The sequence below is a fragment of the Garra rufa genome, chromosome 2 (genome assembly GCF_049309525.1).
Source record: "Garra rufa chromosome 2, GarRuf1.0, whole genome shotgun sequence".
Classification (NCBI taxonomy): Eukaryota; Metazoa; Chordata; class Actinopteri; order Cypriniformes; family Cyprinidae; genus Garra; species Garra rufa.
Genome location: NC_133362.1, coordinates 25,338,696 through 25,351,361, shown reverse-complemented (window position 1 = coordinate 25,351,361; position 12,666 = coordinate 25,338,696). Strand labels below are relative to the sequence as shown.

General features: G+C 40.7%; 1 protein-coding gene across 2 annotated transcripts in view; it reads right to left on the bottom strand.

The window, feature by feature from the left end:
* kat6b (K(lysine) acetyltransferase 6B) overlaps positions 1-12,666 on the bottom strand; it is a 39,705-nt gene that overhangs the window by 4,341 nt on the left and 22,698 nt on the right. For both annotated transcript variants that reach the window (XM_073833942.1, XM_073833941.1), the window contains exons 7-16: positions 11,462-12,360; positions 10,687-10,808; positions 9,282-9,382; positions 8,985-9,126; positions 8,451-8,612; positions 8,112-8,205; positions 6,514-6,745; positions 6,170-6,326; positions 1,377-1,646; positions 407-680 (exon numbers count right to left, since the gene is read on the bottom strand). In XM_073833942.1, the coding sequence (XP_073690043.1) occupies positions 407-680; positions 1,377-1,646; positions 6,170-6,326; positions 6,514-6,745; positions 8,112-8,205; positions 8,451-8,612; positions 8,985-9,126; positions 9,282-9,382; positions 10,687-10,808; positions 11,462-12,360 (2,453 nt within the window). The remainder of the gene's footprint in view (positions 1-406; positions 681-1,376; positions 1,647-6,169; positions 6,327-6,513; positions 6,746-8,111; positions 8,206-8,450; positions 8,613-8,984; positions 9,127-9,281; positions 9,383-10,686; positions 10,809-11,461; positions 12,361-12,666) is intronic.

The window sequence follows — 12,666 nt, the reverse complement described above, 5'->3', positions numbered from 1 at the left end:
GTTTGCAAAGTGAACAAGCAAAGATCAAAAAACCCCCGAGAAAAAAAAAAGTAAAACAGCGATGCAGGAAAATTTTGAAGTTGAGGGAGAAAATGAGATGGGAGTTTTTCAACATACCCTGTCTTGAACCAGAAAAAACTAAGTTCAGGCAGAGCAAGACGAGATATCAGAGGTTTAAAAAAAAAAAAAAAAAAACCCCGGATAAGACCCTTCTTCCTCGGCTTCAAGTTCAAACTCAGGGCACCACAGAAGTCCACTATATGGAGAAAAATCCTGAAATGTTTTCCTCCAAAAACAATTTCTTTATGACTAAAGAAAGAAAGGCATGTTGGATGACAAAGGGTTGAGTACATTATCTGTACATTTTTGTTCTGGAAGTGAACTTCTTTAACAAGTATGGCTTTACCTTCCATATTCCCTTCTTCTTTAGATTGATTTAAGTGATTGTCATCATATCTCCTTGGTCTTCCAGGCCGATGCATGGCTAATCTCTGGCTCTTCTCCTCTTCTTCATCCTCGCTGCCACCCCTCCTGCTGGGCTGTGGCAGAGGGCTTTCTACATCAGAGTTTTCAAATGGCTCATCTAGCACCTCTGTTCTCTCTGAGATGGTCTCAGTCGTGACGCTGCTGTTAATTCGTGTTCTCCTTCGCCCTCTCTTCCGTCGCAGACTTGGTGCCCGCTAAGGAAAAAAACAACAGCAACACATTTAAGGGGGCCACTCACTTAACAGAGAAGTGCATATTGTATGCTTGAGAACATCTTGTGCTTGAGAATGGAATAAATATAGGGAGATGTCAAAGACTGTTAGACCTAACAACTGTCATAGCAAGAGTTGGCCACTTTTTTGTCGAATTGTCCCTGGTGCCCTTTAATCCAAAAAGCAGAGGTTTGGAGGAGACAGATACGGTCAAGGGTGATGCTAAACATAGGGAAATGTGGCTGCGCTGTGAATGGGTTGCTTCATGATCTAAATGCAAAAGCCCATCATTTAGACCACAGTGCCTACACCACAGGCCATTCATTTGGAAAGCTTAGCCTGCCCAAAACCCCAAATGAGAGTGTGCAGAATCAAGCTGACCACAAGTTCCTCACAACATACTCTCCCCCAGGCATTCTGGGATAGCAGTACCCCAATGCAAATAATCTGCAGCATTACTTGGTGATACAGAATCAAAATTTCCCACACAAATCATGAAAGCAATATTACTTAATTATGGACTTAAGGGCTGATGGAAATTTCTGACTAATGGATAGTTTTGGATCTTTTTCCATCCAACTAAATACACTTCCCAAATGATGAAGGATATTTGATGTGAACTATGATGATACAAAGAGAACGAAAGAAATGCACACTACCACTGATTCTGATCTTTACCTTTCGCTTGAGCCCCTGCCCAGACAGGGACTTGATTGCACTATCTTCACCATCATCATCGCCGTCATCATCTTCATCTTCATCATCATCATCATCACTACTGCTTTCTTCGCTCACTTCAAACTCTTTCCCAGCGCTGCTGGCAAACACTGGGTCTGAGTATCTTCTGCTGAAGTTCTTGCACTTGGTTAGTGGAGGTCTTGTGCTACTGTAGCCCATCCCTGATGCCAAATTCCTGGTTGACGCACTACAGCCTGCACGGCGGTCTGCCTGTTATGCCACAAAAACACAAAGATGAGCTCGTCTCAGCCGCTCTGTACAGGCTGAAGCCAAGCAGACAAATAACATCTCAGTTATCCATTTTGCTTCCGCAGCGCCCCTGCAGTGCAGAGATTGTCTCTTGATTAGCCGTTGATCTCAGCAACATTTATTTTTAAGCGGCTGTGGAAGATTACATTTCATGGGACATTCAGAGGCATTAATAATACAGGGCTTTGATTTAGGTCACTCAGGAAGCTGGGTTACTGTTGAAAGTGCTTTCAGCTATCTCTGTGAACTCACCCTGAACTCCTGAAAGGCAAACGATGGGATAAATTTAGCCCACTTTTCATGCAAGCATCATCTTGTAACTAATAATGCAGAGCCAAGAAAGGAATAAATGACCTGCGCTCATCGTGATGCCTATTGAATAGGTTTGAATTTAAAACATAAGCTCTGATCTGCCACCAGAACAGCGTTTGATCATCTTACCAATTATGGTTGAGTTCAGCATTATGCAAAAAGAGTCCGGTTGTGTCAGAGGCGAAAATGAAACAATAAAGGGGCATTTTACAAAATCTGCTGTTTCCACTGCAATGTCTGCAAACGCTAACAATGCATACAGAACATAGTAATTTGATGCGAGACAGCAGTAATTGTAAACTGGCCTTCAAGTCACCCTGTGGAACGTACTGATCAAGCCTCTGTATGTGCCAGAAAAACCACCTATATGTTTGTTGTACATTTATATAAAGGTTGTTGCTAGGGCTGGGCCATATCATACCTTTCAAGGTAATACCGGTGTAATGTTATGGTACGATATGAAATTGACATATCGCGATAGAACTTGGACTTAACGCGCGTGCGTAGTGCTGGTGTTTTCATGCGGTCGCATATGGAGCGAGAAGCATGGCGGCGACCGAGGCGGCGGCATGCACAAGCGGAGCATTGACTAACACATGTGAACCAGAATTGGTTTGCAAAAAAGGTGCAACATCCGTGGTGTGGAACTGGTTTGGTTTTTGCCCATCAGATACACGGCAGAACGCTATTTTTTGCAAAATATGCAGTGTTTCCCCTACCATTATCTTAGGGGGGCGGCCCGCCCCCCCCAACGGCACCCCCCGCCCCCCTTGAACGTCAAGTTCATTTTATTTTCGATATAGCGCCAGATCACAATAGAAGTCATTTAAGGTTATCTTTCCTATAGAACAGGTATATACATTGTTCTTTTATTAAACAAACTAAACTACCTCATGTTATTTATCTTATTTACACGAAGGCATGTCATATTTCTGTCTCTACATGGTCGCGCGTTTACAATGTCTCCTCCACGAAAACACAGACTGGATCGCGGACTCCATTCATAAAAACGGAATTTACTATAGCGCGAAATGCCATGGAATTCGTCGATTTTTGGATTAAGTCTGTCACTTAATTCAAATCGCAATATGGACTAGTGTCTGTGAAAACTGAAATGCAAAAAGACCGTTTCAATATGAATCCATTTGCCTTCTTATGTATGAATGGCGGAGCAGCGTTTTTTTTAATACTGAAGCACGCGTGATGCTCCCGCTAACTTTTGGCATTTGCTCTCACATGAACAGATAAACTCAATCTCCAAAGCTGCCGTGAGTGTCACCTTTACCGTTTCATTTGAGAAAACTAGCATCATATCATACTGTACACACAGAAACTTCACAGCAACCTGTCAAAATAAAAGTATGGTTTAACATGTAACAGAACAATATTAGTCTTGTATTACTTTTGTACAGTATAATGTAGGTGTTTATACATTCCTATTGAAATAATTGACATAAAACAATATATATGATAAAAAATAAATGTTACAACGAGATTAACCACTTAATTGTAGAAAAAAATACTACAATTATTATTTAAACGGAAAACAGAAAACCTGTTTGCTTGCCAAAAATTAAAAGGGTTTATTTTTCATTTGATTAAAAATAAATAAATGTTTATGCTTTCATTTGATTATCAGAAAAATTAAAACACTTTTTCACTGAAAATAAATGTTTTCATTATTACACAAAGTAGGCTAAAGTACCGGCAAAAAAGTAATATTGGCTAGCGACCCGTACACCACTAACCTGTTTCACCAGGAAGCAAAAGCAAAAGCACTTACTGGAGTACAACAAAGCTGTAAAAGCACGTTCTTTTCTTTTATTTGCACCAATAAAGTCGTGCAGTTTTGAAGTATTTTGTCTAGCATCAATTATATCGTCAGTTATATCGTTATCGCACATTTTGCTATTTATATCGTGATAAATTGACCATATCGCCCTGCCCTAGTTGTTGAAGGGAGTTTACTCTCTAAGGACTAATCAACATTATTAAAGGATTTGTTCACTTCCCAAACAAAAATTTCCTGACAATTTACTTACCCATGTCATCCAAAATGTTCATGCATTTCTTTCTTCAGTCGAAAAGAAATTAAAGGGATAGTTCACCCAGAAATGATAATTTGATGTTTATCTGCTTACCCCCAGGGCATCCAAGATGTAGGTGACTTTGTTTCCTCAGCAGAACACAAAGATTTTTTAACTAAAACCGATGCAGTCTGTCAGTCAAATAATGGCAGTCAATGGTTACCAAATTTTTAGAGGAAAGAAAAACATACAGACAAATCCAAATTACACCCTGCGGCTCGTGACGATACATTGATGTCCTAAGACACGAAACGATCAGTTTTTGTGAGAAACTGAACAGTATTTATATCATTTTTTACCTTTGATACACAGCAACTTCCATCTCTCCTGAGCACGAGTTTAGCTTTCGGCTCGTTACATGTGAACGCACTCTGACGTAGTATACGCAAACGCCGGAAGCGATCTGTCTCGTGTATACGACACTCATTGTTTACACAGTGCACACAGACTGTGGGTATAGCGGCTATTCAAAATGGTAATTACTTGCGCTTATCCTGATTGTTCAAACCGATTTAAAGCTAAAAGATTACATTTGCTTGCGCAAACTCATCCGGGACTTTTAACCGATTTCCCCTTACGGCGTTTGCGTATACTACGCCAGAGCGCGTACACATGTCACGAGCCGGATGCAAAGCTCGTGATCAGGACAGATGGACGTGGCTGTGTATCAAAGGTAAAAAATGATATAAATACTGTTCAGTTTTTCGCAAAAACCGATCGTTTCATGTCTTAGGACATCAATGTATCGTCACGAGCCGCAGGGTGTAATTTGGATTTGTCTGTGCGTGTTTTTGTTTACTTTTAAAGGTCTGGTGCCCATCCACTGCCATTATATGGCTGGCAGACAGCACTGGTTTTTGTTAAAAATCTTTGTTTGTGTTCTGCTGAGGAAACAAAGTCACCTACATCTTGGATGCCCTGGGGGTAAGCAGATAAACATCAAATTTTCATTTTTGGGTGAACTATCCCTTTAAGGTTTTTGAGGAAAACATTACAGAATTTCTCTATATATAGTGGATTTCAATGGGGATCAATGGGCTTAAGGTCCAAACTGCAGTTTTAATGCAGCTTCAAAGAGCTCTACACAAACCCAGCCAAGGAATAAGGTCTTGCTGTAGCAAAATGACCTCTCATTTTCTTAAAATGTTTAACAACAAATGCTGTCTTTTCACGTTGACTTTGGAAACACTGGGTCGGTACTTCCGCCTACGTCACGCGTGCGTAAATATGTAATGTATGAGGTTGAGGTAGTACAAGATGGGCATTTGTGATAAAGTATATAAATTAAATTTTGTGGAAAAATGACCAATTGTTGCACTAGATAAGACCCTTATTCCTCGGTTGGGATCGTGTAGAGGCTTTTAAAGCTGCCTTGAAACTGCAATTTGGACCTTCAACCCATTGATTCCCATTGAAGCCCACTTTATGGAGGAGAAAAATCCTGGAATGTTTTCCTCAAAAACCTTAATTTCTTTAAACTGAAGAAAGAAAGATATAAACATTCTGCATGACAAAGGGGTGAGTAAATTATCAGGAATGTTTTTATTCTGGAAGTATACTAATCCTTTAAGGTACAAAGCTTAATTATGGGGGCTTTTTTGACATTTTAAACAATATAGGTATACCTACAGGTGCCTGTGATTACCTCAACAACATAATTAGCTACACCAAGATCACTGATAGTGATTAGGACGTTTTACAAGACATGTATTTGAAAAATAAGTAATCTGAGCAAGTGTTAAATCTGCCACCATAGATCTTTTCTTTGTGGGCATGAAGTCAACAGAGGGAAGAATGACAGAAGCCTGATTTTCTGCCAAATCAAACCTGAAAGCTCTGAATATAAATCATTATTAAGATCTTATCATAGTGACTGCAGGGTAAAGCAAAAATGTGATTTTAATGTAGTTTTTGCTCTGGCTCAATAATTCATTTCTGATGGGAAATTTAACAATAATTCCTTGGTAGTTTAGCTTTAAGTATTAGAGCACTTGTACTTGGACAGACAAACAAATAAAAACTGGGTTCACTAAAATCAGGTGAGTTCAGTCCCTGATCAAATCATGAATAGTCATTTTCGCTTACCTGTGCTATAACACTCTTCAGCTCCCCTGGTGGGCTTCTGCAGACTGAAACTGGAGTCCAGCTCAAGCAGTCAGGGTCAACCTCATGAAGCCGTGGCTTCATTCCCAGTCTATCCATGTGCTCCTCAATCAGCTGATGTCTTTGGATGATTACAAACCTAGGCAAACATTAAAAACAGATTCATTGTATTAACTGTAATTCAGTATTGATGCTCATGCAAATGTAGCTATAATTGTGTCCACCCCCCAGTCTGGAATGTAGTACTGTCTTTAGAGATGATGCAGTGTACTGAAAGCATGTGAGTGAATTGTCAGACTGACAGATACCACCACAGTCAAACCCACCTGCCATCCTGGAAATCAATCATGTTGAGCTGCTGAAGTGTGGTAGCGATGTCATGTGGACACATGCCCGTGGCTCGGCTCATTCCCCTGATGCTGACACTCTTATCTGGGTGGTTGTGCAGGTACTCCAGTATGACACTTTTCCAATAAGCCAAGTAGGACAGACGACCCAGATCAGATAGAGGCTTCTCTGGGGAGCCAGCCTGGCCCTCTAGCCTGGAAAGTAAGTAACCTGGAAAGACAGGAAAAGAGACAAAGAGAGGATATGAGGAAGGACTGTTTATGAGTACTGTCGTCAGATCAGGTTTGAGTGTCACTGTGACAAAACATAAAACAGCTCAATCTCAATTTATGAAGTCATGGAATAATGCTTATATGCAGCTGTTAAGGTCTTGAAGCACATTTCACAAGCTTGGCTTGAATGTTATTTTACATATAAACAAATGCAAGTTTCTCATTAAAGCCAAACAGTTATTTGTAAGGAATTTAACCATTATGTATTTGATTCTAATGGCTAAAGACTGCCCACTGTTTTTTTGAGAAAAATCCTTTAGGTCCCACAAATTCTTTGGTTTTTTAACATCTGTGTGTATTTTAACCCTTTCCAACAATGACTATGATTTTATGATCCATTTTTTCACACTGAGGACAACTGAGGGACTCAAATGAAACTATTACAGAAGGTTCAAACACTCACTGATACTTCAGAAGGAAATAAGATGCATTAAGAAAACTTTTGGAATTTGAAGATGAGGGTAAATTTAACTTATTTTGCCTTCTGGGAAACATGTAAATGACTTCTGTAGCCTCTGAAGGGAAGTACTAAATGAAAAAAGATTTGACAAATGTACACCCTGGCTCTTAATGCATCGCGTTTCCTTCTGAATCATCAGTGAGTGTTTCAACCTTCTGTAATAGTTGCATATGAGTCCCCCTTTTGTCCTCAGTGTGAAAAAAAAGGATCTCAAAAGCATAGTCATTGTTGGAAAGAGTTTAAATACACAGAAATGCTGAAAAACCGAAGAATTTGTGGGACCTGAAGGATTTTTCTCATGAACAACTATCACTTAAAAAAACAGCTGTGGATCATTCAGGTGAGAACACCGTATTAAGAATCAGGTGTATGTAAACTTTTGAACGGGGTAATTTTTAATTCAACTATTATTTTCGCTTGTGGACTATATATAAACGTCTTTTATGTGAAACATAAGAGGGATTATACAAAATGCATGTTATTTAGGTAAAATAATTATATAAGGTGTATGTAAAAAAAGTTAAAGTTTGAGCTGATCTTGTGCCAAGCAAAATCAGACTGAGAATATTTTTTAAACTAAGTCTTTTGCATTGCAAATGCTCTTCTGATTCTACACGGAGAGCAAATAAAAACATTCACAGGTAAACAAATGGTATCATGCACTACATTCAACTGTACATAAAGACATGCAAACCCAGTACAATGAAACAGGCACTCTTTTTCATTATGACTGTCTAGTCTGAAACAGATCCTTTTTGCTTTCACACATTGCATCTGTTCATGATGCAAATAATCTTATGCTCACATCTCTCAAGACTTCCAAACCAGTTAATGAATAACTTACTGAAATCAATGAGGAACCTCCCAAATCCTTGCCTTTGGTACTGAGGCATGATCATTATGCAGGAGACATTGTACTTCTGCTGGCAAAGCTTTTCCTGCGGGAGAGAAAGAGAGAAAGATAGAGTGTGTCAGCGCACTGCCAACGCATGCAATTCACTGCACCTGCCGTTGTCCTGAACTGAACCAAACAACCACAAAAAACTCTTCAAACATATTGCAGAAAGGGTTCAGATCCAAAAACTAGCACCGTACAGGAAATCTAGATAACCCGCTGTTACTTTTACTCCACTGTCATAGGATTAGATATGTACTTAACATATCTATGTAAGGGTTGTAATACCTTTGAGAAGTATCCAACAAGATGACAACCCTTCTCATCATTCTGTGTCAGAACATAGAAGAGAAAAGGCTCCACGTCGTAATACAACGTCTTGTGGTCCAGAAAAAGTTTTGCAAGCAAACAAAGGTTTTGGCAGAAGATTTTGCTGATATTTCCATCAACCTGAGCAAAGACGACAAAATGGGAAACAGTTAAGAGACATGTGATGTAAAGATGACAACTCATAGACAGAGTGCAATAAAAGGTCTTCAACACTTTTGGAGGCCTGCTAGAATTTTGATGCATTTCCAGTTCACTAGACAAACATGATACAGAGTCCTTGAAGAATTGGCTTAATCTGTCATGATTAATTTATGCAAGTCTAGTTCTCATCCATGATGCTGAGATGTGTCTTTCGACAAGCTTGGCACTTCATAGCCTTTAATCTCGGGACATAACCCCGTCTTGTTTAAATTGCAAATGCAGATGATAAATTAGGATGCGGATGAAGTTGTGCATGTGCCCCTTGTGCGAGATTTAAGAGCAAGCACTGACCTCAAACACAGAGAGGTTATCCTTCCTGTAGATCTCATTAGCTGGCGGGTGAAACCACCCACATTTCTTTGTATGCCTCTGCAGAATGTCCTGGCTTTTCATGTACTTTAAGCAGAACTCGCAGAGATAAAGCTTCGGTAATCTGAGGAGGTGAGCAGCAATTAATTATAACGAAGAATGCGGCATAAGTTACAAGAGCAGGGAGAAACTCTAAATCACATACTAGTTTACATTTGCTTAAGGCTGTATCTGGCAAACATGCTGTAAAAAATGTTTCTGAAGTAATTTCAGACTTACCTTGAGTATTCTGGAGGGTATGGTGAGGAATACCAAGTTTGTATTTCATATTTCCCAAACTCAATCAAAGGAGGGGATTGTCCTTGATCGCCACCAGTTTTCTGTTTTGGAAATGGATGACACATTAGAAATGGAATTAAAACAAGAATTTGATTTTTATATTACAGCCACAATGCTAAGGTGGGTGATTGCCAAAAGTTGTGTCCAGATGCCAAGCTGGGCTGCTGGTCTAAGGTGACTTATGCTGGTCTCCCAGTAAGAAAAATGCCTAAAACCTCTCTAAAACCAGCTAAAAGACTGGGAGACCAGTTAATCCGGCAGCACTCATTACAATAATTACAAAAACATTAAACATTTCAGGATTTTTCTCCATATACTGGACTTCAATAGGAGCCAATGGGTTGAAGGTCCAAACTGCAGTTTCAATGCAGCTTCAAAAGGCTCTACAAGATCCCAGCAATACCCATACCTAGCAAAACGATTGGTCATTTTCTACAAAAAAACAAAACAAAAGAAACACGTTTATATACTTTAACCACAAATGCTCGTCTTGCACTAGCTTGACCTCAAGCATTACGTACTCTCACTCACACACACACACACACACACACACACGTGAAGTAGGTAGAAGTACCGACCCAGTGTTTACAAAGCGAATGTGTAAAGAAAGTCTAATGCCCTTTATGATGAATTTTGAGATTGTATGCTTTATTGGATTTACTGTTTATTGTCATGGATTACTGTAATTTCGTATTTTTTACTTGTTGGACCCCAGGAATATAGTTGGTAGTGGCTAATGGGGATCCATTACAAACAAATAAACACAAAAAGGTAAAACGATGTCGGAAAATTTTGAAGTTGAAGGAGAAAATGAGATATCTGCTTGAAAGTATAAAGATGGTTTAAGAAAGAAGGTTTTTCATCCTATCTTACCTTTTTTAAGTGAAGTACACAGACGAATAACTAACCACGCTTGTCTTTTCCAATGTGATTACAAGATGAGCATGTGGTTAAAAAAGTATATCATTTTATATTTTACTCATTTTAGAAAATGACAGATCGTTTTGCTACATAAGACACTGGGATCGTGTAAAGCCATTTGAAACTGCACTAAAACAGCCATTTGAAAATGCACTAAATTAAACCCTTTGATCCCTGTTGAAGTCCACTGTATGCAGAAAAAAATCCTGAAATGTTTTCCTCAAAAACCTTTATTTCTTTTCGACAGAAAAAAGAAAGAGATGAACATCTTAGATGACATGGGGGTGAGTAAATTATCAGGAAATTTGAACTAATCCTGTAATTTTATTTTTCAATAGCAATATTTAGGTCAAAGTCTTCAACTAAGCTTTTATTTAGGCGAAAAAACTGCAGTGAGCTCTTAAACCGTCTCTTCTCTCCACACCTTTGCTGTGATCTCCTTGACGTGTCTGAACAATTTCAAATCCTCTTCAGCCACATGGTCATTGAGTAGAGTCATCCTTCCTTCCTGCGGTTCTCTTCTTGAGCACCTCTCGGCATTAAAGGCTGTGAGAGGTCAGAGAAAAAAAGACCTTTAAAAGTGGATATTTGCAGAATATAGTAAAAAGAACTGAGAAGATGCTGACACAACAACCCAAAGCTAATATAAACAAGCACTAACTAACTTGGACTTGATAACACGGCATTCAAAATCACAACTGCTAGCATGCAAATCACTACAGTCATGGAAAGGAAAGCTGATAGGAAAGGCTCATATCAACATTGCTGGCCAACACACTAACCTCAAACCTCTAACCACACATCACAGTTTGTTTCTAGGCAACAGTGACCTCTAAACAAATACTTCATTTGTGCAGAGGTTGAGAGGGAACCAAACCAGGAGCAAGGGTCATTTGAAATGCAAACACTTTACATTAAAGTGCTTGTTACTAAAGGGAAAAAGCATTAATAACTTGGGTTTGAGAGGCAGGTGTGAGCAGCATGAGGACGTGAGCAGAGAGCAGAAATCTAAGGCTTTAGTGGCTTCAGAATTAATAAATACTGAAGGAAAAAGGTTAAAACCAAAAATGCAGAGATGCAGTATTAGTTGAAAAACAAAAATCCATGTTATTTTGCTTCTGAAAATGAGGAAGATGAGTAAAACGGTTGAAGATGAAAAAGCCAGTCGGCCGTTTGGAGGTTCAGGCCCCTGTGCTTACCATGGTTTGGGTCAGGTTTTACTCTTCCGTCTGCCAATCTGCCCTTCCCTGGTGTGATGTTCTCCCTCTGCGGGGAGGCCTTAAACCTAAACCTGCCTAGCAGCTTGTGCTTTCTCAAGAAGGGAGTTCGTTTGAAATGGAGCGCCGACTTAAACGGCCGGCCCCGCTTGGGCGGCCATCCTGAGGCTGAACCGGACAGGGATGCTAATTTACTACCGAAACCCTTGACAGACTTCTTTCCTTGCAGCTGCAGGGACATTTTGGGCGAGGTGGAAACGTCCTGGCTGCGGCGCGCTCGCTTGGGCGGTGCGTAGCTGGGGAGTCCCTTTTGCCGGGACTGTCCCTGAGTGGTAAAGATGTGAGACAGTCCATCAAACAGTCCCTTCAGCTGGTTGTTGCCTGGGAGACTACTGAGGGACGGGCCGCTAGACTGGGAGGAGGAGCTGTGGGGGGAGTGGGCGGAGGAGGGCGAGGACGACTGGGCGGGGTTCAGCGAGATGGGGCTGTGTCCTTGCGAGGGGGACGGGGTAAGGAGAACGCTAGACGGGGCGTTTAACCTCACACCTGACGTCGTCATGCTGCCGTGGAATTTCCGATAGCCCCGCTTCCTCTGCCTGTGCTGATTCGAGGAGCCCGACGCCTCACCGCGCAACCGGCGACCCAGGGGCGATGGCGTGAAAAATTTGGAAAGCCCGTCAATGAGACCTTTGGTTTTCTTGTTGATTGGGGGCAACGTAGTGAGGGTGGGTGTGGATGTGAGGGGGTCAGTGAGACTCCTGCCGTCTGTGGTGGGTATAAAGGTGCTTGATGAGGGTGGGGTACAGAAAGTGCTTATGGAACCCCTACCATGCCGTGCTTTTTCAGACAGCTCAACGGATCCCGGACCACCACTGTCAGACCTGTGAAAGCAGACGATGGTTGCATTTAGAACACGAGCCACAAATGAATGTGCGCACATCTCAACTGTGACTAAGCCTGAGTCTTGGTTCAAGAGCCTGATTTCACAGTTTCGACAACACGTTCCACCGTGTCTATCAGTGCTCATCAAGCCTTTAGGAGAGATGTAATCCCTCAAGTCTTGCACATTTAAAAGCGTGCTGACCCAGACTCACCCAGTCCGACTGACAGCTTTCCTACTATGCAGCCATATGTTAAAAATAGACTTGCAAAGAATGCCCCAGGCTAAAAGTACATTGTAGCAGCCA